General features: G+C 31.3%; 1 protein-coding gene across 4 annotated transcripts in view; it reads right to left on the bottom strand.

Annotated features, from left to right (window-relative positions):
* The window catches only part of Wnt10 (Wnt oncogene analog 10), a 59286-nt gene that overhangs the window by 12656 nt on the left and 18640 nt on the right, over positions 1 to 27990 (bottom strand). Inside the window, exons 2-3 of one of the 4 annotated variants that reach the window (XM_067051563.1) lie at positions 5891 to 6111; positions 2894 to 3152 (exon numbers count right to left, since the gene is read on the bottom strand). In XM_067051563.1, the coding sequence (XP_066907664.1) occupies positions 2894 to 3152; positions 5891 to 5976 (345 nt within the window). In that variant the 5' untranslated portion in view covers positions 5977 to 6111. Of the gene's footprint in view, positions 1 to 2893; positions 3160 to 5890; positions 6130 to 27990 lie in introns of all 4 variants that reach the window. The other 3 variants (XM_014426216.2, XM_014426214.2, XM_014426215.2) reach the window with 3 other exon arrangements.

Raw genomic sequence — 27990 nt, 5'->3', positions numbered from 1 at the left:
TTTCTATGAATTCTCTTCCAATATTTCATTAATTTATTCATTATGATTATTATATTATATATATAAATTTAAATATAATATTATATATTATAAATAATATAAGATAGAAGGGAATACTATCTTATCCTATGGTTGGCCGGAAAAGATTCCCATCTATTATTTTTGATGTTACAATCTCTTGTGAGAATGTGACTAACAGTGGTTAAAAGTTAGTTTAATATTTCAATATTTTTGAAAATGCTTGAATTTACATATGACTTATAAAGAAATTTTCAGTGATTTTGTTAGTTGCTAACGAAAGTTCTGATATTAATTGATAAGTGTATTTGTCTTCAATATCAATAGATTTAATCATAATAGCCTGTAAAAAAAAATTTAATTAAAAAAATCAAATTAAGACTTGTAAAAAAATTTCATCTATACCCTTACTCCAGTCTTTAAAAAAAAAGTTGCGGCCTGAAATATAAAATTTGTTAATAAAAATAGTTTGTTTAAATGGGTATTTTTAATTAAAATTAGCTTATACACAAACAGAGGATCCTAGAGCATGTAATCCATTTTTCGACCAATAGTAATTATTACAATTTCACAAGAGGAGATCATCATCAGGACACCAAAAATGATAGAAGGCAATACTTCCCGGCCAACCCGCCCTGCTAAACCCAGTTTTGCCGACGGTCTAATATCACCTTGCATTTTATTTAATTTAAGTCGGTTAAATCGATCAACAAGGAAAAAAAAAGGCTATAATTTGAAAACGACGTGAAATATCAAAATAAATATACGGCAATAAAAGTGTAGCCTTACTTACCTTCAAAACATACACTCATAGCGTTTATATTGGTCGATGTACGACATGTCAAAATCTCACTAAGAGACCACAACACCATAAATAACAAAAAGTATTCTTGTTGAAAAAAGTGATAGGATCGGTCTTGGCAGTATAGGTATATTCACATACTTATATATTCACGTACTATTCACAATATTTTAGGGGCGAATAGTAAAAACAAATTTTTAATTTTCTTTTTTTTTTTTTTAATATCATTATTTATTTATTTGTTTTCAATTTTACTAATGCGCCTACTATTGTATTTTAAGTTGGGTATTTAAGTATTTTAAGTTATTTTACTTTAAAAAACAATGTTAGTTTTTATATTTTGTCCTAGGACTGAGTTGTATGTTGTGTACTTTAATAGCAACTCTATATATTTGGTTATCATGGTTTATTGAAAAAAAAAACATTTCTCACCAACAGCTCAGATATCTTCTTTTATAATCGGTGATTTTAAGGTACATTTGTACCCAGGATGTTTCGGTCGGGTAGAGCAGAAATCTGTGACCGTTGCTTTGGGTTCAGCTTACTGTAACCACTCCTCCGAAGCAGTACCATAGCCTTAGAAGATCCTGGGCCTGTGAGAAAGGAACGAGACCGGACAGAGAGTTGACCGCTAGACCCCCCCGAGGCGGCTAACGCGGGGTGACCGGAGGACAAAGCGCTTAATAAACATGAGCTCCTCCTCGCTCAATAGCCTATAATTGAGTTATATTTTCTCGCCGGCTAAATATAATACGGTATAATAAAGACATTTTTACTTGCCAACGTCGTGTGGGGCCTCACGTCCTATCCCCATCTTTCAGGTTTTTATAGATAATTTATGAATACGTGTATCCAAAATATTTAAAACGGCTCATAATTTATTTAGAATTATTATTATTTAGCCCAGTTGTGTTCTTTTATAAGGATAAATTAATTTTTGTCGCTCCGATTGAATTTGACGAATTTAAAAATAAAACAATATATAATGTATAAATTACTATGCCGACATAATTATTGTTACTGTTTTAACCAATGACCTTAGCTTACTGAATGTGTAATTGACAGATAACCAAAAGGTTAATTCATAAATATAACTATAAGGATATAAAGATAATATAAAGATATAAAGATAATATAAAGATAACCATAAGGTAAATTCATGAATTTAAATAAATCCACAAGGTTTTTTATTTTATTTTTTATCTGCTAATGGATTTTTTATTTAAATCCTTAACAATTGAAGATGAAATACAATAACCAACCAGGGCTCATCCCGATATATATATATTTTTCTTGAGGTTCGATTAAAAATTGTTGATGAGTTAAGGTAAATGTTGATATTAATGTTTATTAATTAGTTTTTCTCGACATCAGCCTACGCTCTGTTGGTTTCTATAACTTCACTTTTCCTTAACGCTCCCACAGATGAAAGAACTTCATATACTTTATACTTATAAGAGAGTGTATAAAAAAATAAATTGATATCTTTATTGGGGTCTAATTCAGTCTAACTAGATAGCTTCATATGAACTAGTGTTAAATCTTTAAATAAATAATAACAGGTACTTTGCCGAAATCCCTCATTTTTGAGGAATTATTGAAGAAAAAAATAGATATCTATTGATTGAAAATACATTTAAATTTTTTGTATGAGAATTGCGCTATAACTGATTAACAAATATTAATTAGGTCTGATGAGGAAAGAATCAATAAATTGTTATAAAAAAAACCACTAGAATATTGGAGGTCAAAAACTGATAATTCGAAATTGTTTTTTACTAAGTTTGCAGTGTTGAGTTGAAAGAATGATATGGTTTGTAAGTGATTTATTTATTATTCCACACTCATCTGTTGTGTTAAAAATTTTAATCCTATTTTTTTATTATAATAAAGAGGCACTTTTCAAAAAAAGGAAGTGAGGTTAGACCATTTTATAACTTTACAAAAATTATATTTCATTTTTTTTTTTTAATTAAAGTACTTTGTACTAATTTGATTTTCACAGGTAATTGTGTCATATATATATACTCGAATATAAAGGTAAAGAACTAAACTTGAAGTGATTATACTGACCAGCCTGCCGGCTTCATTGTTGTGCAGACTGACTCTGGACTGTATGTCGCCGTTGTTAGACTCCTTGACGTCGAGGAACTCCTGGGAGAAGGCTAGCCCAGTCCTGATGTTGTGGGAGCAGCCGCCCCATTTCCAGCCCGCTCCAGCCGCCCCTCGTTCTGGTCCACAGCCGCACTCCAGCACTCGGCCGCTAGCACACGCTCTCGCCACTCGCTCGGCCACCGCTGCCGCTGTGATTGCGTGTGCGAACGCACTCTCCCTGAAACCTTACATACTTTACCTTCATTTGTTATAGTAGTTTTCAGCAACTATAGTAATGTTTTAACTACTAACTATACACTCTGTAGTTAATAGTCCTACAAATATTGATAGAGGTTCTTTTATAAAACTCATAAACAGGAGTAAGAAAATTAAAGTGACTTTTGTTTTTCCCGATGAATAAGTAGAATTAGACCGGAGAAGGCGGAATATTGAACTAACCTCTTGACTAAAGAAGTTACAGTCCAAATTCAAGTTTTTGCGGAATTACATCGGAGTGACTGCAACAAATTATTTCTCCTATAACACTATACATTTTTGATGGTAATGTTTTAATATTTTATGTGTTTAATTGATTTTGTAAAAACAGAGGGAACATATTTGTATGAAAACCAGTTTTACTATTCTTAATTTGAGATCACATATTATTTCTGTTACTAACATCTAGAAATTTCTACTAAATTATTTTTTACTTTAATTATTATGACTTTTTCGATATGTATTTAAATAATTGATAAGTACCCTCTTTTCATTTTTAAATAAGAATATACTGTTTATTAGTTTGTTGTATATTAAATATTGCTAGTGAATATATTTACTTTACATGCTTTATTTGGAATACACTACAATACCGTTGGTGTAATGCGAAAGCAGTTCACCTCAAAATTTATGAAAACACTGTTTAAATTACAGTTGCAGATGTAAGGTTGATTTCAATTTTCGATTGGTCAGTTCATATTTTTATTTATTTTTTATAGGTGACGTCACATATGAATTTAAGTACTCTTGGGAGCTAAGTTAACAAGCCAAATAAAACCAATGATAATAAAATTTGCAGATAAACTGAAGATATAGGTAGCTTAGTGAGAATTCATTTATGCAAATTATTGGTTAAATTTAAGATTCTTTCATTCTAAAGTGGGATTTCGGGTAACCAGAGTTCAATAAACAAATCCTCATATTCCAATATTAATGATTATTATCCCTTTTATTCATCTCGGACATGTATAACAATAGAATGTGCCTGTATTTCACCTTCTTTATACTTACAGCTAATGCAAACATAAAAGCACTTGCTCTCTGCGAAACGTTTAATAATGCTAAAATAAACACCAGCAAGAGCGTGCCCGTCCACAATGGCGACGATATAATTCAGGATTTTTAGAGGATTTACACCAGTTTTGTATCTCTTATACCTCGCTAGTCCCTGTTAAATTTGACAAAGGGGTCCGAAAAACGGGTTCACTATGCAATGGGTAGGGGATTATCTCCAAGATATCTCTAATCCAGAGTAATGTAGCGACGGTAACTACCTCTCATCACTTGTGCCAACCATAAAGGAAACCCTGGCTCAAGTTATTATCCAGGAAAACGTGATAGGGGTACTTTGAATACCGAGTGCGGGCCGGATCTATCCTCTGAAGCAGCTCCTGCATAGCTTCTCTTTCATATGATAACTGATTTAGGTGGTAACAACTGTTCAGGCCATAAATATAAATTATTTATTAGCTTGAAGTTCTACAACTGATTCTTTCTAAATGAGTGTGTTCCCAAGATTTGGAAATGCCCTTGAAAACATCATACCTCAATACGTTATACCAAAAACTTTTTATAAAAAATCAAAGATAGGTGTTTAAAGAGAAAGACGAATAAATTACATGTTAATTCTATCAACACATAATGGCAGTTTAGCGTCAACCATAAAATTAAAACAACAAAAGATAATGAAATTGAGGACTTACTACTTGCTCTTTCTTCAAAGTATAGTCATAAACTAATGTTACTTAGATCCCTTTTATTAACTACAACGCAGTCAATTTGTATCTATTTGTATGAATGGTAGATTAACATCTTAATGACTTGTCTGTTATGAAAGAAACTCTCAGCATTTCCCTGAGAGTCCAGATAAATGGAGCACTTGGGACGTAAATAAATTTAAGAAAGTAAGAACATAGACATTCATAGACCTTGACTGGTCAACAAATTTTTGTACATTTGTTCATTCATTCTCCCACGGGAACATTATGAGTGCTTGAAGTGGTGCGGTATTCGGATCACGTCCTACGTAGCAGCGATGGCGCGTTCCACTGCGTACTCTAAACCTCCTTTATGAGATAATGTACGATTTCAGCTGCTGTATCTCTTTCTTTTTCTTGTATTTATACTATCTTTTGACCCCAAGCTCACTTCAACAGTTGCTAGATGAAGACTTAACTTTAACTGCCTTGTTTCCTTCTGGCTTCTTTACTCTTTCTTTCATCCTGGCTTGCATTTAGCGTTCTTCGCGTTTTGTATCGAGGGATCTTCTTGGACTCAGATATTGGGTATTGGTCCACCTGGTATTCTTTGACCGATCACTAATCTAATGTACAAATAAATTTCCTACTGAAATAATTCTTACAATGTGATTTCTATGACATTTTCTGTATTCTATCGGTTTTAGGCCATACAAAGACACCGTTCTGCACCTACACAGTATTATTCACTTACATACGTCGATATGAAATTTGTACTGTTGCAAGAGAGTTAAAAGTGTAATGAATCGATCAATTCCATAGGTTTATAACCAAAAATTCATAAACACAACTCTTTTATTGTAGCTAATATGATTTGTTTTTCTGGCATTACAAAAAAACATATTACATATAAACTAGGCACTATAATCAAAAATATACATAAGATTTAATTAGTACTCGAATAACACTGTAAATACTATGGATGATTATTTCAGTTACTTACCCCTGGCGAGTATGTGACTGTTGTGCGGGGCCCTGACTGCCAGAGAAGAGCAGTTCCACCGATGCCACCTGAACTGGTGCTGGCATTCTGTAGCGGCGGCTGAGAGGCCTTCGACGGCGGCCAGGGTCAGATCTGGGTGCCGCCTGCAGCTATCCTGTTGCCGCCGCGTCAACCCACTCAACGTCTTGCAGACCGCCTGTCCCCGCAGCCCGTCGATCAGTCTGCAACTGACCGTCCATCTGACATTGCACATTGATATTAAACAGAAAATTATGAAAATTTCTGTACTAAACTATATATATTTTTTGAATCATAATACTTAAAATTATATCCAAACACATACATACAAAAAAAAAGATATGCTTACAACATTAATGACACATTATTGGGAAGAGGGACATTGTATGTTTTCTCTATTTCAATTGCTAGATTTTTCAAAGAAAATGAAAAGAAAATTAGCTTTAAGACCTTTCCACTTCTTCAACTACGACTTTTACGACAACTCTCGATAATTATTTATTCTGTTACATTAGCATTATGTTTGTTGTTTGAGATTATGTATGTTCGGGAGCCCTCCTGGGACACATCCAGCATCTATATTGTGGGTTCTTTTATTTAGGGGAGGAGAAAAACCTGGCGGTTGAGCGTGATCATAAACCGAAAAACAACAAAAAGGAGAAAAAAAAAATTTCTTTGCACAACAATTGTCCAAGAAACACACTTTCAATGAACTACCACCTACTTCTTCATGGTCTTTAGCAGTACATGTTTTTTTCTTTTTTAATTTTAATAATGTATAGTTTGATATCGTGAACTAGTTTAGGACTTTGTCTGGATTGCATATATAATACGAGTAATCCATGAATCTACAATAACTCAAGTGAATTTGAACTCACTTTTAGCGAATTAATGTATGACAACTTATTCTTTTCAGGAACCAATTACCTTTAGAAGTCAAAGACAAAAAAATAACGAAAATTAATATTTATTTTCTTTTCTTCATCCAACGTTATATAGACCCTCATCAGAACTACGATATATGTGTCATTTGAGCTTATCTGATTTTGAATGAACGATATTAATCGAGCTCAATGTGCCAATGTGTAATGTAATATTGTCTTCAATGGGTCTTATCATCATTGAAATAGTCTGAATGGGCTTAAATGCGGATTTTTCAAAACATCTTCCTCTAAAGTACTTTTAATTATGTTCATTTCGACAAAATTAACAGTTCTCATTGTTAGCAATATTAAACAATGGACAAATACAAAATATTAAAGAATTTTATAAATAACTAAAGGAGAAAATAAGGAAAATTAATACTTCTGATTCAAACGGTAAAAGCTGAGACCTTACGATCTTACCGTATTACATTACGGCTTATTATCTTTAGTTTAACTGTTGTATTATTGGCAGGTCTAACATTTATATTGTTTATTCCCACCTCGGGAAACATTAATGTACGGATTTTTATTGCAACAATAAAATACACTTTGTTTTGTTTTCATAATTTTCGTCTTCCCTGAAGGGTCTTTAGGTTTTTTGGATTTTTTTTTTTTTTTTTTTTAAATCACTACTTAAACATGAGTCCACCAATTTACAAAAACTTGGGGATGTATGTAAGGCGGTTAGTGAAAGTTTTGTATTAAAGTTTTTAATTAACGAGCAATGCATAAGATTTTTAGAATAGGAGTAGGATTGGTTCAATAATTTCATTAATTATATTTTATAAACTTATTCTTAATATCAATTTGTTTTCTCTATTATTTGACATTATTTGAAAATTGTTCTTTTAGTTTAACATTTTCTATTTTCGTAAGAAATTTGAGAATCATAATAAGTAAATAAAAATGTATTTGATATTAATAATTTTTTTAAATCTGGAACCACTGCAATTTGTTAATAACCATGTTAATATCATGATAAAAGATAAAAGTGATAAGATCATAGAAATTCCTTAAAGTCCAATGAAGTCGTTAATGCTTTTGGCTTATTATTAATAAATATTACCTTTCCATTTTTATCAATATTGATAAAACATTCAAATTAGGATCAAAAAACTAATTCAGCATCCTCACTTTTTTGAGATCTTTTAATTATTTTTCATTTTGTATTTTATCTGGATTATTATTTGCTATTTTTATAATTGATCCCTATTATTTTTAATTATAATAGTTCATTGCAAATAGGAAGGGATGTCTTTTGCACGATATTATATCCGCTCCCCCCCCCCCCAGTATCAACTGTTAAAAAACTAAAAAACAGTTACAATAACCATGTAAGGCCAAGCAGGGCTAATCTGGCAGTAAAGAATTACTAAAATAATAATAATAATTATTATTTCTCACTTATTGATAATATATCCGTGACTCGTAATCCAACGATAGTTTTTACCCTTTTCCTAACAGTCACGAAACAGGTGATTGAGTGTCTAAAGACGGAATTTCTTCAACTGGAGCCTAGTAAGGAACAGGCCAATGGTACCCCTCGGCTTATTGGGTATAGAGATCGTGATTGAAGAAGAGGCGTTTTCCCCTTTTTCACGAACCAATCCTTCCCCCCCTTCCTCCAACATATAGTGACTACAATTTATGGGCCTTGCGGAATGTTGGAAGAAAAACCTCTCCACTACCCGAACAAAGTGATTCGAATAATGGCCATACCTGGTGAAAACTCCTTCTTCCAGCTGCTTAATTGCTTTGTCCAGAATTACCCTAAGAGCTGTTTTGTTTTTATTTAATATATTTTGTGCTAATATAAAAAAAAAAATTATAAAAATGTGACTTAGTTTTTTCTGTTGGGATGTTTACGTTGTTCACGCTTTGTACAATTATTTTAGCTATTATTAAATAGTTTCTAATAATAATAATTTCTCTGGGAAAAGAGCGGTTAAGTTGAAAAATAAGATTTGAATCTTGTTTTAAGGAAAATATTGTTATGACGCTTTCTGGACAGCCCTAATCCAAAACACAATGAGTAAGTGGCATTAATGAAGGGATAATAATATGTTGACCAGAATCTCTAAAGTAATCGTAAGTAGCTAATTGTTGTGATTGTTACTATTTTTATAATTAATTGTGAGTACACTGACAGGAATTGTATGCATATTATTTATTCCTATAGTTTAGTCAAGGAGCTCAACTTAAGAAAAAAGTAAGTTATTTCACCTCATTTTTTTTATTAATTTAATGAAAACTATATATACCTATCAGTAAAAATTAATGAGTCTGCCGAGTATAGTTAAATGTCTTAAATTCCTGGATATTATATTAAACTTGCTTTAATTTGAGTGATGGCAGAAATGTGTACACCTGAGATATATTTTTTCATAAATCAAAAACTATGTCAGAACAAGTAGAAATCAAAATTTTGCTAACTTATTTTGGCTATTATCATGAAAACTACTTGATGACGTTCCATTAAGTTTTGAAGATTAAATGAAAAATTAATTGTTTCTTATTTTTAGAAATATTTGCCATTTTTTATCCCCCCTCACCATACTAGACAGACTCATCAAATTTGAGTAGTAACTATACATAGTTTTCATTAAAATAATAAAAAAATTGGGTGAAATAACTGATTTTTTTTTTTCCACCGGGCTCTTGTACTTGTTGCTTATATGCTATAAAAGAATTCTCTTCTTCTTATTTTATTATAATTTTAAAAATTATTAAGTTATTTTTTATTCAATTGTTTCTTTATGTTTTTCTAAAATGTCCTTAACTTCTTCAATACATTCTCGTGTATGAAATGTATGTTTTACAGACGTCTTTGGAAAACTATTATAAAATATCAAAGTGAAATATATATACATAAGTGCGAATCACACAACTTTCAGTTACTATCTTTCTTTGAGTTGAAATAATTCTTTGTATTTTTTAAAATAAACATTTATTTAATTTTTTCATTCGAGATTGTAATTATTACCCTTATTAGATATTTAATTTATGGATATGTTAATAAAAGATCTTATTTACAAAAACAAAAATACTTATTTTCTTATTTAGTTAATTATAAAATTGATTTCGTATTATAATTTATCTATTATTTACTATTTATTGCTGCAAACAATCAGAAATGATTATTTTTTAAAATTATTCCCTTATATTGATGGGACGTTTTTTTTTCAAAGATTGGGCATTTAAGCCCTTTCGCACTATTTGACTGAGTGCAAGAACTATCTGATATTAAATGTTATCTAATTTCATATAAATTATTAGAGTCATTATTGAGAAAAGTGTAAAATGTGTAAAATAGGTTGATATTAGATAGCACTTTTGATTGATCGATTTTATCGAATTAATTGTCTTAATAACTCTGGCACATACCTGCAATAAGTATATAATTTCAGTTGCTTAAATTTTTTTGTTTTTGAGCTAAGATCTTCACATACAGACACACGGATAATGTACGGATAAACAGTAGGCACAATTATGGGTAGATAAAACTACCGTGTAGTAGTAAGTCGATTTTAGGGAAAAAATTGCTTTCAACTATAAATGCTTAATGTCAGTTGCTCAAAAAAAATTGTTTCTTAGCTAGGCTATTTACATACATACGGAGATTGTAATTAGAGAGGGTAACTTTGGATTTTCAAATATATTAAAGTTGTTCCTTAGACGACTTAGACTTAAATGTCATGTCATTGGCTATTTATTTATATAAATCATATTTTCTGCTAGGATTATCCAGGAGTAAATAATAAATATAAAAATTACGTTTATATTTTGTTGCTGAGAAATAATCTGTGAAAAAACAATGAAAATCAACACCTGAACAGATTCCATTTGTTTATATTATTTTATTGGATTCCTATCATCGATATTATATTATTCATCTAAATAACAGTTTATTATAAAAAAAAAAGTGGTTGAAAGCTAACCCATGTCATCGTACAATAAATGATTACTGCCACTCCTACAGCGTGAGTATTCGCAAAATAATATGCAAGTATCGACATTTTGTATATCGCAGCCTACTTATCAATAGCTTATGTAAATAACTGGATGAGCTAAGGCAGCGGACGGGTAAGAAATCAGCTGGAGAAGGGTTGTCGGATTAGATCCGGGCCCGCTTGTGGAACTGAAACTGACGCGGTGGGACGCAATTCACAGTAAATTAGATCTCTAATGTTATGAGGACTTGGTCATCTTAATCAGGATATATGAGTTTCCGTCTCGGTGGATTAGTGTTATTTAATAACTTCTCTCGACGGAGACCTTTCCACAAAACTGTCTTCCACTTTACAAGGTTGGTGCCCCTATTGGAACGGTAGGGATTAATGGGTAAGAATGCCGGGCTACCTTTCCCAAAGTTGTTGGAAGCTATAAACGCTTCCTAATACATTGTCACTGTAAATATCTTATATTTGATGTTATAGATCCTGTGGACGTAAACTTTACGAAACGCTGCCTCGACACCTCATCGATTAAATTGTAAAATGATGGTCCGGGTTGCGGTGTAGAAAGGTAAAAAAAATAGCATGAAGAACTACTTATTTGTATTAGGATTTATTATTCTGAGCTATTAATAAAAATTTTTTTAACTTTCTTGACCACCACCCCACAATTTATCTGTAATTAATTACATACGGTCTATTAATTATTTTTCAATATAGTTTAAGAAACGTTGGATTTTATCTTTCGGTTCGACTGTATCCAAAGAAAACTTAACCAGGTACGCTCAGCTTTAATAAAAGAAAATACTACGAAACATATCTTCAGATATAATTCCCCCCCCCCTCTTTTATTAGAAATACTTTCAATTTGTATTTAAAAATATCTACGTAATTATTGTTGGTTAACTGTATGAGTCATTAGTGTGATCATCCAAGGAAAACTATAAACATATACAATATGAGCTTCCTTTTCCTGAAAGGATTTGATTCCTGGTCTTGAATCAACGAAGTTTCAGTAATATAATAACTTGTAATACCTCACTATCTGCTGTTCAAGCACCTTCAATAATACCCGATCCGTATCGCAGTTTGGAAATAACGTCAGGAACTCATGGAATATCGTTAATTACATATGAGATGCATAATCCTTGTCCAATAGTAATAATTAGTTATTAATAATAATAACTATCATAATATCAATTTTACAATTATAAACTAATATTTATTGGGCTTTTTAAAGTATTAATTGACAATTCTAATTTATAATGTTTCTAAATAATTCGTTATATGTATTGTCAATAATAACAACACCAACATAATTTCAGAAGAAGATTTATGTAAAACACATTTTATAGGAGTTTCTATGTTGGATAATCAGCCATTTATATAAATTAATAAATTAAGAAAAAAATTTATTTTTATACAAAACTTTATTTATTGATAGATATTACATCTATTACAACGTTGTTGGACAATCAGTCATCACTATTACTGACTGATCACATTCATACTAAAATAAAATAAAATAAGTACAAAAATGAATAAATAAATTTTTAAAAATCAATGAAATCTCTCTCTAATATATACTAACAGAAGGATAACGAAAATGAACACAATCAAACGATGTACATGAAAATAAATAAATAAATAAAATAAAATAATAATAAAAATAAATAAAATAATCTTTAGCCACAGTAAATGAAATTAGGTAAAATAAAAATGGAACCATCTAGATGACCTTTTTTTTTTACGTTTTTTTTTAATACAATATTTCAATATCCCCAGATAAGGGTATTTTTGACATACGAGGGTTATTTATAGGTAATGAACCAATTTTAACTAAATTTCTAGTGGGGAGGTGAAGGTTTCATTCCTTGGGGCCACCACGAAATAAAGGTCAACCCCTCCAGGCGGGATTCGAATCGGCGCCGCTGTAGTGTCGAGGTTGCAATGCCTTAAACGCGTGCCTCCTTCGGCCACAAACGGCCTTAAACACCTAGACACCAATCTAATTAGTTGATTAATTTATAAACAAGGATTTTAATTCAGATAGACAGAAAACACACCAACAAGGAATCAACATTGTTAGAAATAAAACGAAAAATAGTTTATTATTCCGGGACTAAGTCCGTTTAGAACAATTGTTAGGTTATGTAATATGTTGAACAAAACCAGTGTGGTCCTAGTTACACACAACTTTTACTACAACTGCATTTTTAGTACATAAGAATAAACAAAATAAAAAAAGTAGTTACAATATTTACAAATAATATATGCTAATTCTAAATATTTATATTATTGTTTCTTGATTTAAAAAATATTCTCGTTTCATATCACAAACTTTTTTTTTTTCAGTTGCTTCATGAATACAAAGTTTCTCTACCATCGGTGAAGAGAAAGCAAAAGAAAATTAATTTAGTATTAGATTCATCTTCCGTAACTAACAAAGTAATTAATGTGGGATGAAAAAAACGAGGCTTGATTATATTCAATTCATGAACTAATTAATTCAATAAATGAACTCAACAGTGGAAAAAAAAGTAAAAATGAATTATTTATTTTGAATTATTCTTTTATGATTTGTACTTTTAATAAAACTATCGTTGTATAAAGTAGATTGGCTTTAAAAATGTTTTCGTTATTTATAAAGTTATATCTTTATTTCATTCCCTTCAACGTTAGTTGTATTTTCAAATTGAAGTAGAAAATAGTGAAAACGGCTGGGAGGACAAAGGTATCCTAGCGCCGTAATGGTGCGAGTAATGAATGCACTTAGAAGCAAACTGCTTCGAAATGGAGAATAGTTTAGGTTTATTTTTGAGAGCGATAACTACCGCCCCTGCTATTAGGATGCTTTGAAAGTTATTTTGAGTTCCGTTTTCAAAAGCGTGGGAAAACAAATGTTTTATGTTAGAGCGTTCTATTATTTCATCATCGTAGTATTTATTAGGGCATATTTCCTTAACTGCTTTTCCCTAATTTTATTGGGTTCGACCAGATCTTTAGTTTTATAGTAATTTTTATATGAGAATATAAATATCAGAATTATAACATAGCAAGAAAAAAAAATTGCAGTTCACCTATTGATTTATGTCTAAAGTAAATATACACTTAATTATTGAGTTTTTATTTAACGTTAATTGTTATAACATATCTTCTTTTCGTCCTCCTTCTTTATGTCTATTTATTTCAGCCATTTCTAGCGTAGTCTCTACCTATCGTCATTCTAGACGTAAACATAATTTTATCAATCTAGCCTCTGGAACATAATCCTGGAACGATTTTTTGGTCCTCCTCCCAGTAAATGGGTTAAGCTTGATTGCTCGTTCAGAATAACTCTTTTACCCCAGTATTTAGCCTCCATATCGCTAATTTCGAGGCCTAGAAGACTACATACTAAAAGACTACTAATTATATTATTATTATATATCGAAGGCACATCTGACAAAAAAAAAAAATAGTTTTGATTTTAATTGATATGGACGTATTTCAAAGATAGTACGGTAGACTACGATTTTTTCTCTACTAATGTTGTTCTACAGACTATCCCAAACTCAGTAGAATTGTTATAAAATAACCACAGGTACTATTTATGGAATAAGTAAACAAACAATTTTTTTTATCAGACGTACCTTCGATACGTAATAATAAAATAATTAGTCTTTTGTGTAGGTATCGTTTTGGATTATTGGTTAAACTGGATTAAATTTTGATATTTACTCAAATCAGTAATGGAGGTTATATAGTCGGTGCAAAGCTAAAGTGGTGTACTTGAAAATTTACTCTGTTGGATTTTGTTGTATTTTGAGAAATATGACACTTATAAAAATAAGGAAATGATTAATTTAATTAAAACAAAATTAAAAATTAGCTGCTTCCTTGGACTATAATTCAAAAACATTTCTCCCAGAAATTTTCTTATGCACTACTTGATCATAAATTAATATCGTGTAATTAATATTGTTACGAAAAGTCACATAATTTAATTGAGTTACAAATATACAAGCCCAGCTGAACAAAGGAATTCATTATGTTTATTATATATTGTGCTAATGAATAGAATTGTATAATGAAATACGTAATTTATTACAAAAATTTGCATCCTGATTACATATACCAATATGCCTTCTTTCAAAACATTTTCTACTAACTGGAAATTACCTCTACCTTATTCCTTATCCTCGGCTCCGACCTCTCATATCGCTCCTTTCAAGTCCCCCAAGACCCAATCCCTTTTATGTGTTATCCTCGACATCCTCTTTATTGACATTCCAATCAATCTCAACATGTTTTCGACAACATTTGCCGGTGATACACCCATCTTAGCTCGTCCAGATACTGTTACAGCTTCATCCAATCTCTAAATACACCTCACCTAGATCGAATAATGGTGTAATAGATGATGGATAAAAGTTTACGAATTTAAATGCACCCATGTGACTTTCACCACCTACTGTCGTCCTGTGTTATTTAATAGCCCAGGATCCGATACAATGCGATATCTTGGCTTTCTTCATAGACAAAAGACTCCACCTGAAACCCATATAGCTAGGACACGAGCTCCATATAAAGGACTTGAACTTTCACTTGAACCGCTAAACCTTCGAAAATCAAACGTATCCAATTCTTTAAATCCAAAATCCTCAGAACTATAGTCAAAATATTACGTTTCCAACAGAATACTACTGGATAACCTTCAAATCCCTCATGTATTTGACCTTATCCTCTCAAAATTCTATACCAACTTTTCCGATCATCCATACCCTTTGGTTTAATCATTATTCAGTTCCACTCCTCTCTACTATCCACTTCGAAGGTAGAAGTGGGGTCAAGTGATTTATTGTTCAGTATATTGGGCAACTGAAATTCTGGCAGTGGCCAGATTCTCTACTCATGAACAGTTTTAGCGGCTTTAGCGCACTTACTCAGCCTCCACTCTCTCAGTACCAGTGACGTAGTAAGGAGGAATCTTGAAGAGCCGTGGTCCGACACTCATGCGTGGGTGATAGAGTCATACTTAGACCGAGTATGTAAATAATGTACATCTGTATAATGTGATTAATGTCTTTTAAATAATTTTTTGGTAATAATTTGTTCGAAATTGTAGTTATCTATATACAAACATTAATAATGTTTTCCTTTATTTATTTAATTGTATATATTTTTATTTATTTATAATTATTTTTTTTTTATGATTTAGGTGTGAATGTTATCAATTACGTCACTATCGATTATTATTCAAGTCTGTGATAGATTGTAACATTTGTCAATAAATCTATATAAATAGACAAAGACAAGAAATTATTAAAATTAGGGACCAATTTGATTTAATACTTCATCATAAATTCAAGAATGTTTACACGAAGAAATTAAGGAACGACTGTGTTGAAATTGATGAATTTATTTTTTTTCTATCGCTATTTTGAAGTGAAACTAACTAGATTTGCATTTAATTCGTTTATTTGAGACTATATGCAATTTAAAAAAATGCTGTTAGAAAGATGACTTATTTCTATATATCATAAAAGAGAATACACAATGATAATTATATGACATATAATATATTGAGCAGAAAATGTTAAGAGGCATAAAAGGGAATAGTGATATTTGTGCAATTCTTGATTTTCCAAGAAGCGTTTAAGTAAAAACATTTTGCGCCATGAAGTAAAGTTTAACTGGATTCGTATTTATATTCATCAAATGAGATATTTAGTTAATAATAATATCACATGGCACATAATTTAATAATGTAATAACACTACCAGGGCCCTATTTCATAATAAAGTACAAACTAATGCTATTAGTCTTGTAGATTTACTTAATTCAATTAGACTGGCTTGTATGATAGTAACTTGTACTTTATTATTTTTTAATTCCTGTAATATCACTAATAGTCATCCTTATCATGAAAAAAATAAGTATCAGTATTATTAACACCCTAGTTTCTACACTTGTACTATGAACTAATACTATTAGCATTCATTATGAAACAGGCCCCAGGTCAGACTATCTAAACGAGGGTATATATTTACATATAGTTTATTTATTATAGATATTTCTATGTATTCTTTATACACTCAAGATATATAGTTTATTTCTGCATATAGAAATAATTTGTGACAAAATAAGCCGCAACGAATGTGTGAGATTACATTTTCCTCGTAATGGCTCTCCTCCCACCACCACCCATAAAGCAATCCAAGAAATGTCCATCTTCACCACATAATGGCCTTTTTCTTTCGAGGAACTGATTTTATTTTATTTTTTCAGCTATTAAGCCCAAAATAGTTTGTAGGCCGCACTAAACAGGAGCTAACTACCTGTGTATATGGGCACTTAATCCAAGATGAAAGCGAAGACATTATACCCATTTCCAGGGGAAGGCTCTATCGTTAATATCCACGCCGGAGGCACCAGAAATACTTCAGAGTGGGAATCCTGTCTGTTGGTTCTGTGAGAAACATGGCTATAAAAAACCCCGGGCATCATCTTAGTACCTCTGATGGTTTATGAAAAGTATAATTAATGGTCTTGACCTCCCAAGTTTATATGCTGTGAAATGTTGGGGGAAAAATACTGTTGAATTTACTACAAAACGAAATTTATTGAGTGTTGAATGTATTAATGTATAAGAATTATATATTATTTCCAACATCATTCACTACGACATTAATTTTTTATTTGCGTGATTAATTTATGGATGAATAATTAAGGTTTAATGTTCAAAAGATTTAATACATTTTCAACTTTATTTACTCCTTTATTAAATTTTCAATAATCCTTAACAATATTTATGAGTATAGGTGTGTTTATACCACAGATATTATTGATAATAACGCGCGCTATTAACATGGTGATGCCAATTGTTTGTTCTAGCCAATAACAAAATGTTACTGATATTCATATTTCTAAAAAAATGTCATAGCATTTCGCTATTGATTAGTACAAAATTTTCAACCGTCAAAATGCTATGAACACTTTTGTTAGAAGTAGCAATGTTATTAACATTTCATTTATTACATTACATTAATGTCATTATATGAAATATTAAATAAAAAAATTCCCATTAATATTTATTTTAATGATATGCTGGTATTATTTTGGTGTAAATGCACCTTTAGTATATTAAATTTCTATTTTTATTTTATATTAGTTTTATTTGTTATTGATAATCGACTGTATAAATCTTCGCAGATTCAGTCAATCTTTTAAGAAACCAGACTAGATAAAGGAGTTAAGTCTCTTTGCTTGTAATAATGGGTTTTGTAAATAATGAGGTATTTCTAATACTAACACGTGTTATTAGCATTCTGCTAACACTTTTCAAATTTGCCAATAATATTAACTAATAAGATTTAATTTCGTTAAAAACATCCTTATTGACCATTGTAAGTTTATTCTTGTACACATCGTAATTTTATCTTACAGCTTAAGCACCGTTTCGTCCCTGTTAATGGTTTGCAAATTACTTTCAGAAACTACACTTTAATAGTGAGTTTTCTATTGATAAGGATTTGTTTAAGATTATCAAAAATATATTTTAAAAAAACGATACTGACTACAACAATCTGTGATAACCTGTATTACCCCTCTGGGGGTAATTACAACATCCACGCCCAACCAGCAGGTTTTTCACTTTGTAACGAATGGTCAGGTACCTGATTTGAGGAGGATAATTATGCTCCAAAAACGGATCTATACCCCAAAATCAATTTAACGAGATATAACGCAAAATAATTTTTTTGTTCTCAGCTGGATTCGATATCAGATAGTTCTGTATAGTTACTCCATTTCCTGATAGTAACTCCATTCCTTAGCACTCTAATGATATTTTACATTAGCTGGTCTCGTGGCTATCTTCTTTTCAGGCGCCTCGGAGGATTGTTAGGAATGGAAGAGGATGCAAGATTAGAAACTAGGGGGTTTGAGAGTTTATAATGGAAGGAGTGATATCTGGTTCGGGCTAGATCGGTTACATAGGGAACATTAAGGTCTTGATGTACGATTTTATTTGAGACAATGTAAGGAGCATTGAGGATTTTACCAAGGCTTTTGGATTGTAAGGATTGAATTCGAGAGGAATTCGAAGGTTTAGTGGAGCCCCAAAGCTCAACTCCATATGTCCAGATTGGCCTTATTACAGTCATGTAGATCAGTCTTTTGTAATGTGTTAGAAGTTTAGACCGTTTGTCTAGTAAGTCCTGTAATAGTCGAAATCTGCGTGCAGTTTCCTGTCTTTTCAGTCTGGTGTGAGGATTCCAGGGGTAAGAGTAACATCATTAAATGAAACTGTTGGGCAGTCAGTAGGTTTACGACGAAGGGTAAAGGTGATTTGATAGGATTTGTTGGAATTTATCTTAATCCTCCAATTACGACACCAATCTTCGAAGGCTGTGATATGGGATTGGAGATTTTGGGATACAATTAATGGGTTATTATTAACAGCGAGCACACATGTGTCATCGGTATACGTGGTGAGGATAGTGTTAGGATTGGTTGGAATGTCAGCTGTATAGACGATGTAGAGGATGGGACCAAGGATACTACCTTGAGGAACAATATATATAAATAAAATTTATCGGTTTTCTAATGTTTATTTAGTTTTCAAAATTAATGCGGGTACGATAAGGTTTATATAAATGTAAAATTAATAATAAGTTATAAAAACTCATTATTCCATTTGAAATGACTAGCACTGAAATTCCAATTTTGAATCGTTACCTTAGTCTCTAAATTATTGAGATTATTGCAAAAGTTACATTATGAATTTTTCAAATAGTAGTTTTAGGTCAAACGAAACGTACAATGAGATTAGGGATGTATAAATCAATAATATAACTGGCACAAATAGCCGAGAGAACTGTCGGTATGCCATTAATAAGCGGAGCCGGACAGAGGAGATGAATCGTGGACACCAGCTCGGGGTAGGTATCCTGCCTGTCCATTATTATAGGAATTAGGACCAGTCGTCCATGAATTTTGTGTAATTGAGCTCCTTACAGATTAGGAACCCTATATTATGTTATCCTTTCACACTTGCCGTGGAGGTTTTTTTTTTCTCTCTTTTTCCATATGTTAATTTTCGTATATGGAGTGTCAGAGAGAGCTGCCTCTTTCGATGGGGTATTTAATATTTAAAAGAGAGTCGTTTTATTGTTCTAATTGTGTGTGGTCGGTAACCGGTTGGAGCGACTAATCAGTATCATTCGTCCGACCAAATACGTGTCGGGTGCGAAGGGAATTAACTCGGCGTGTGGTCCGACGGTGATTGGCCGGTTAGGGGCCCAATCCAATCTCATGGCCCGCCCTTTCTGGCCAATCCTAGGCCACGAATTCCCCCTCGGTCAGGCACCTCGCCCACGCCGTCTGTCGCGGGAAAACACCTTTTAAAAACGCATTTAGAACTGACCGGAGAGAATTGCTATGTTGCTCACGACATAATAGAACAGGAATAACCTATCTATAGTGATTTATCTTGAGATCCTATCGGCATAATATTCGTATTAATATCGTATCTGGGACAGTCATAGCTTAAAGAATTGAATTTCCCATGTGATTAGAACAATAATAAAACATTGTAATTCGCTCATCATATCAGTTAGAGCAAAATATTTCCCTTTACTGTATTATAACTAACATAAAAATATAATAGTCATTGGACACAATGTATTCAAGTAGTACTTGGGAAAATTGCTTGTATTTTGAGAATCGTCGACTTAAGAAACCATTCCAGGATTTTCAAAAATTTTTGGAAGAAGAATCATAATTATAATTATTTTTCATACTTCCTTCTTTGTATAAAGTTGAAGTAAATATTTCCAATATCATTGAATGGTGGCCAAAACCGTTTAAATTTCTCACCGAACAGATAAACTATGGAAATGAATATTTTTTCCTAAATAACTTGTATTAGGATATAACTCCCTATCCCTTTAGTGATTAATTCAATCATAGATATTAAATATTTAATTTTAAAATGAACTGTGTAGGATGAGGGAAGATGTTATGTTATTTTGAGTTAAAATAATAGTTAGAAAAAGGTTTAATGTACCTATTGGCTGAATTGATAAAAGTATTTAATGAAATTGACAAAAAGTAATTATTATGTAGTTTTAATCAGAAATAAAAAAAAAACAATCACTTTATGTTTATATATTTAACCAAAAATATTGCATATCATGCGTTAATATTAATGTAAGTTTGTGGTTCAACTATTTAATTATTCGTCAACAAGATGAACATCACAACGTAGTGTATGGTGACATTCTACCGTTTAAAGAAGGGGCTAGCTACTAAACTTTTTTGGCCACCGATACCTAAAAAGAGATTTAAAAAAGAATTTAAAAAATCCGTGTTTTCTTTTTTACAAAATATTTCATTTATTTTGCCAAATTAATTTTTTCAATAAATCAATGAAATGATGCTTGAAAAGATTAGTACTATTAATTATCATTCAGTTCAAAACAATCATGGCTGAAGGCACTCTACTATTTTACGACCAAAATTTACTCATTGATAAATTAATAATTTAACAAAAAGCATCTTGGAAAATTAATGTGGATATTATCAACTTAAGCTGAAAGTGGAGCGATAAGCCATTCTGGAATATCCGTATTTATAATATCGACAAAGTATACTTTATAAATCATAGCTTAATTTTTAAATATGATTTGTGTATATTTCCAATTCCTCTGCAGTTATATCCAACTGTCAATTCGAAAATTTCTTCGTGATAATGAAGACGTTTTAATTTAATTTAACTTGAAAGTTAAAAATAATTCTTTTATTTGGAGATATCACAAAAGTAAATCGTATATACCGCGTCGCTGCCAATAATTTATGATCTAATAGCATCTATATCCATTGATCAGATGCTACTTATAATATATCGACCATTTTGTTGACCTTCCTGTTGTTAAAATATTGTATTTTACAACAGGAAAAAATCTGCCAAATATGATATAAGGAGAATATATGAAAATGATATGTTCTAAGATCTGAATGTAGGTATTGAATTATTTTATACATATTTTAAAAAAGTGTGTTAGTAAAATAGGTAAATAGGTAGTTAAAAACACTCTTTATAAAAATTAAAAATATACAGCAATCATAAGATAGTTTATCTTAAATCCATAAGAAGTTCATAAAAGAGGTAAGATGTAAAAAGATTAGACAATACTAGAAAATAGAGAACAATTCTTGAACAATTTCTTTATAAAAACTGTATCATGTATGCAGTTGTTACAACAAATTATTAAGTGTTGATGGGATGAACGGATATTAGGATGAGCTCGAACAAAACCTTGACTTGATCATCAATGTATAATAACTTTCTATTTTGAGTCTAGAAGAACTTCTGTCAAGACAGAAAATACTGATAGTGCTACATCTCCCATTTTTTTTTTACACATTTTGTGTTTACCGCATTCTTTAGATCGTACCATAGACAGGCGCTACTTTATGACAGAGCTACTTGTTTTGAGGCAGTCTGTTGGACAACTCCAGTAGAAAGAGTAATCCGAATCTACGGTACTATCTTTGGATTACATTAAATTAAAAATAAAATCAAAACTTTGTGTTATGTAATAAGAAATTAAATTCAATCCCCTCAGGCCGGATCACTAGCGGCTCTTTTTCGAATTGCTCTAGTATATATCTGTATTACTGGAGTGAAAGGTTTGTACTGGACAAGCATTGTTAAACCGCTGGAGCGCATCGATCGGGAGAAGGACCAAAGGATCGTTTCAGGATCATGTTCCAGAGGCTAGATCGATAAAATTATCTTGCTGAGTCAAGACCGATGCTAGGTAGAGGCTTTCTACGCTATAAATGGCTGAAATAAATAGATATAAAGAAGGAGAAGAAAGCTGTAATTTCGTTAATAGCACTTATAGAAGGTGCCTTGTCGCTTACGTTAAATTTGGATTCAATACAAAAAGTATTGAGGGCAAAGAGAAAGTAGTTTTTGTTAAGCAACTATTTATCTTAAATTTCTCTAAGCTACTATTACAAAATAAAATTAAAATCCTATTGTTAATATAGCTATAGAGGAAAACGTTTTAATGGAGATACAATAGTGGTTGTCATAAATTATTAGATAGTAAGTTTATAATGTAATTTATGTATGTTTTTTTTTATCTGACCTATTACACTAAGGTGAAAAGTTAGTATTATGAAATATTTTTTAACATCTGTCGCTGGTTAACAGAGATGTAAGTGCATATTTTATATTTTTCAGTAAAAAATCTGCCTAGTTTTGACTGCATCTATTAGACATTCCTTATTTATTGATTCTCTTTGGTTTTTTGTATATTACTTGGTGGTATTGCTTAAAATATTGTTTAGACATAATCTAGACGTTTTACTTATTACTTTTATAGATACAAAAGTGGTACACACAACATTTCTCAAGTTGACTATAGATTCGTTCAATTGTTATTGAGACAATAAACGAAATAAAAAACAATTATTGATTTGTAATTTATACCATAAACTTTTTTCAAATTTTATTAACTAAACTAATTGAAATATTTTTCTAATCATCTTCACTAAGTGTGCCAAGTACACCTCAGTCCCAAGACCATAGAAAAATTATCAGTAACTCCAAGACGCTCGATTGTTTCTTGTGGGCTTAAGCTTAAAAGCATAAAGAAGCTTATGAAGTTTACCAACACTTGCTAAAAAAATTTGAAATACTTTTTGTGAACTTACAAGGCCACGATAGTCACTTATATCGCCCTATAAATCTTCTGCCCGCTGTAACATTCATTAAACATGGCCGCTTTTATGGCTATTAATGAGTAGGAGCGGATCTAAAATATGTAATCCTCCCATTAGATAAAATATATATTGTAAGATAAAGCTAACGACATTATTGGCCGGGGACAGACAGACATACGGATGTGTGGGAACAGAATACGGCAACAGATTCCCATGGAAGTCAGCTGTAAATACCGCTTGTCAACCTACGGCCTGTTAATGCCTTATCTCCCTTCCAGTCATCCCACCTCCTCTTCTCGCTGACTTAGTTAGTCCCTTCGATTTCTCAAAACCTGGTAGCCACCGTCCGGCTATTTCTGGTATTTTTATTTATTTTTTTAGTATGTTATCTCAGCGGGATACGTAATCGTCCCCCTTCCATTTTCAGATATCACTTCACCTTTAAGACCGAACAGTTCAGCCTAATAGTTGAGGCACTCAGTCGTAACACATGACGACTAACAAAATGAAAACTTTTACTATGCCTCAGTAGCTTACCTTCAGCTACCAATTACTTATCATAACTTAATACCAATATTATTCTTTTAAAAAACTAATTAACCAAAGATTCTTTAAAATTCTATTAAGAATCTAGTGATGCCAAAAATGTTAAATTTTAAGATATATATTACCAGTCCCTAAAAAACAATTATTTTAATAATAAGAATCAGTGCATATATAATAATAACAAACAATTATTAACAAAAATACAATTTTTAATTAATACAGATACACATCCTTTCAATCAATTTATCTTAAATATGCAATAACACTCCATATAAATAAGGAATTTACCGAAATATAATTTCTCTGCATTTGGCCAAAAATAAGCAGAAAACCTACACTCAAAGAGATAAAAAAGAAATTATATCCATAAATGATTGACTACGAGTGAATATGAAACCCCGGTCAGGGCTGTGGTCAAGAAGAAACAGAAAGTACTTCTTAACTATTTATTCATTGCCGACGTTTCGACCCACTATTTGATTTGACCAAGATTTGAAAAGAATAGTGCACATTCATAAATATAAACATGCATATAATTAAATAAATAAGAAAATAAAATATACACATTAATAATAAGCTTAGTAAGAAATGTTTTGCTCTATTATGAACGTAGTTTTTACGAAAGGATTTGTTTTAATCATCAATTTCTTTCATTAATGGGTATTGGGAAAAGGTTTTTTTTTTTACTGAAATTTTTAGCAGTTTGAGTTAAAACAAGTTGTGTTGAGGATAGTTGCTAGTCTTGGAGAATTGTTGTTATTTTTGAGTAGCGGCAGTTGTTGATGATTATTATCGTATATGCATTTTTCCTTCCAGTTAAAATCAATATAAAACATTAATAAATTTACAGCACCAAATTAAGTGTCAACCGAACTTTTTTTGAAGTCCAAATTAAAAAATGTCCTTTCAGTAATAAATAAATAATGTAAAAGTAACCATTAAAATAAATATCAAATAATAAAAAATTATTTTTTCCAAATGTCTTCCTTTATTATTCCTATTCCTCACCCATCCTTTCCAGTTCCACCTATGAAAGATTTACTTTGACAGAATTTTTTTATTTCCTCATGTTAGTTTGCAGCGATAGAAAAGTGCTCAGCAGTAGAAGACATTCCCTGGGGTGCCATTCCATGACATTTCTGGTCCATCGGTCATCTTCGGTCCCTACTTCCGTGCTAACTTCAATTTTTTTTTGTATACACATCATACAAGGTTCCTAAATGTTGTTGCTACCTGAATCATCAGGTTTTCTTATCTGTCCTTGTAATTTTCCAAAACTCATTTCAGGAACTAATTCAAGTCCTCAGCTTGTAATAATTTTAATAAAAGAAGTTTATCTAATCACTAATAGAGATCTCCTGCCTGTATTAGAAACAACACATTACTTTTTAAAAAATCCTCAAACTTAACTGTTAATCAATCAAGGGATTTAGAAAATTTCCAAAGTAAAGCTTAGGTTCCTCATTCCAGTTATCATGAATTTGATATTTTATTTATAATAATAAATTATAATTATATTGAAGATTGTAAATAAAATTTATACATTTTCAATCTTCAATCTTCAATCTTATAGCATTTTCAATTAGAAACAATTCTTGATTTGGATATTAAATATCAAAAGTAAAAATTTAATTTAAATATTGTGAATAATATAGATCAGCTATTTTTTCTTTTTCTTTAATCTTTTATAAATGTAATCGACCAATTTTATTACTTAAAATGTGATAGTAATACAAATTATCAAGAAAATATTATAAACATTGAAAAATTGTATAAATGCATACAATTTATGTTAATTTGTATCGAAAATAAACAGAAATTAATCAAGAATTAAGGCGAACAGTGCATAGCACTGGTGCTCTGCGGGGACTCAGGCGTCATCCCATCCTTCGTTCAAACATGCAATTAATGAAATTTGTTATTAAATTCTTTGTAGGCATATTTAGTTGTGGATATTTATAAATATTTAAATATACATATTATCCTCGAGGGAATTGATAAAATATTGTTTATCTGAGGAATGGGATCAGTAACAACCGATTCCAATGCCAAACCGAGAAAAGTAATTATTATATTACTTCACACTATACAGAAGAATAAAATATAGCTTTGATTAATAATTATATACAAATTTACAGTAAATAATAATTTAATAATAGTTAAAACACGAATTTGATCCTATACAGAATAATTCCTCGGATTTTACCTAATTAAAATTAATATAATAAAACTAAATAGTTTTTTTATTTTTTATTTATTGATATTTACAACTGTATAAAAAATACAACAAGTAAATTTCATCATAATGACATAATGATAATGATATGATACAGCATGTAGAGAAACTACCCAGTAGTAGAACTCTATAAACATTTTACAATATAAGGTCACGAGACCATGGAAGAGGAAGCAAGGTTAGAAACTAGTGGGTTTCGGTGGTTAGGGAGTTTATAATGGAAGGAATGATATCGGACTTGGGCTAGATCGGTTACATAAGGAACATTTAGGTCTTTATGGATGGTTTTATTAGTAACAAATTAAGGAGCATTGAGAATTTTACGAAGGATTTTGGATTGTAAGGATTGGATACGAGAGGAATTCGAAGGTTTAGTGGAGCCCTAAGCTCAACTCAGTATGTCCAGATGGGCCTTATTATTGTCATGTTGGTCAGTCTTTGGTAATGAGTTGGAAGTTTAGACCGTTTGTCTAGTAAATGCTGTAATAGTCGGAATTTGCGTGCAGTTTCCTGTCTTTTCAGTCTTGTGTGAGGATTCCAGGTTAGTCGCTGGTCAAGGTGTAGTCCAAGATAACGAATCCGTTCTACAGGGGTAAGAGCCACATTATTAAAGTATACTGTAGGGCAGTCAGCAGGTTTACAACAAAGAGCAAATGTGATTTGATGGGATTTATTTTTATCCACCAATTTCGACATCATTCACAACGTCCACCACACGATGACATGATGAGGAATAGGATGGCTTTTCGAGGAAGAAGTTTAAGGATGTGGGATGTTATTAGGTCGTATCCAGGAGCTTTGCGGGTAAAATAAAAAAAATAAAAGCTAATTTGGTATAACGAAAAAAAAATCTGACTATTCGATTACTGCCAATACCTGAAAAATCGGTAACACTCTTAAATTAAATCATATAAGTATCTAAAAAAAATATATTAACATATTAAACATATACACTTAAACTTCGCCGTTAATGTAACTTCACCTTAAATTAATATACATAGCACCTATATATTAAGTTTTGAATTCTCTTTTAGTTTTTACCTGATATATATGCGTCAAATTGGAGTACTTTTTTTATACTATTCGGAATAACTGGGTTTACTGCTTAACTGATCATGCATCAATCCTTACAAGGATAAGCGGAATTTTGCTATACATTGTATAAACACCATAAGAGATCCATAACCTGGAGGAATGAGGAACGTCACGCAATGTTACTACCTAGCCTGCACTTGATTCATGAGTATTTAATCTTCTAATGCACATATATATGTATCGACCTTGGAATCGGACCAAAATCCATATGACCTTTGGTGTGGAATCACCTCCTCACCTACTATTCGTCGTTCTTGACAAACCTGCATAGTTATATTTACAAACTATAACAATTTAATTTTATGATTCAATTTTTATCATGTTCCACTGAAAATATTCCATCATATCATGGTTAATTTCCCAGCGACCCCTTTTCCAGGTATGCCATGTTAACATGACCGACAGGAGCAGCTATAAAATAACTGAACAAGGAGACTCCTCCTCTGAAGCAATATTAAATATCTTTGGTATGTCGTCGCTGTTTCTGTTTTCATTCCAACCATTCTTCTCCCAGACCCTAATATCTCCCTTAACAATATTCATTCCCATTCTGTAGACCCCTCAACCCCACTTCAGGCGGATTAATTTGATTACTGTTCGAGGGAT

The sequence above is a fragment of the Halyomorpha halys genome, unplaced genomic scaffold, assembly GCF_000696795.3.
Source record: "Halyomorpha halys isolate HHAL.00 unplaced genomic scaffold, Hhal_1.1 Scaffold560.1, whole genome shotgun sequence".
NCBI lineage: Eukaryota > Metazoa > Arthropoda > Insecta > Hemiptera > Pentatomidae > Halyomorpha > Halyomorpha halys.
This window is presented reverse-complemented; position numbering and strand designations above follow the sequence as displayed.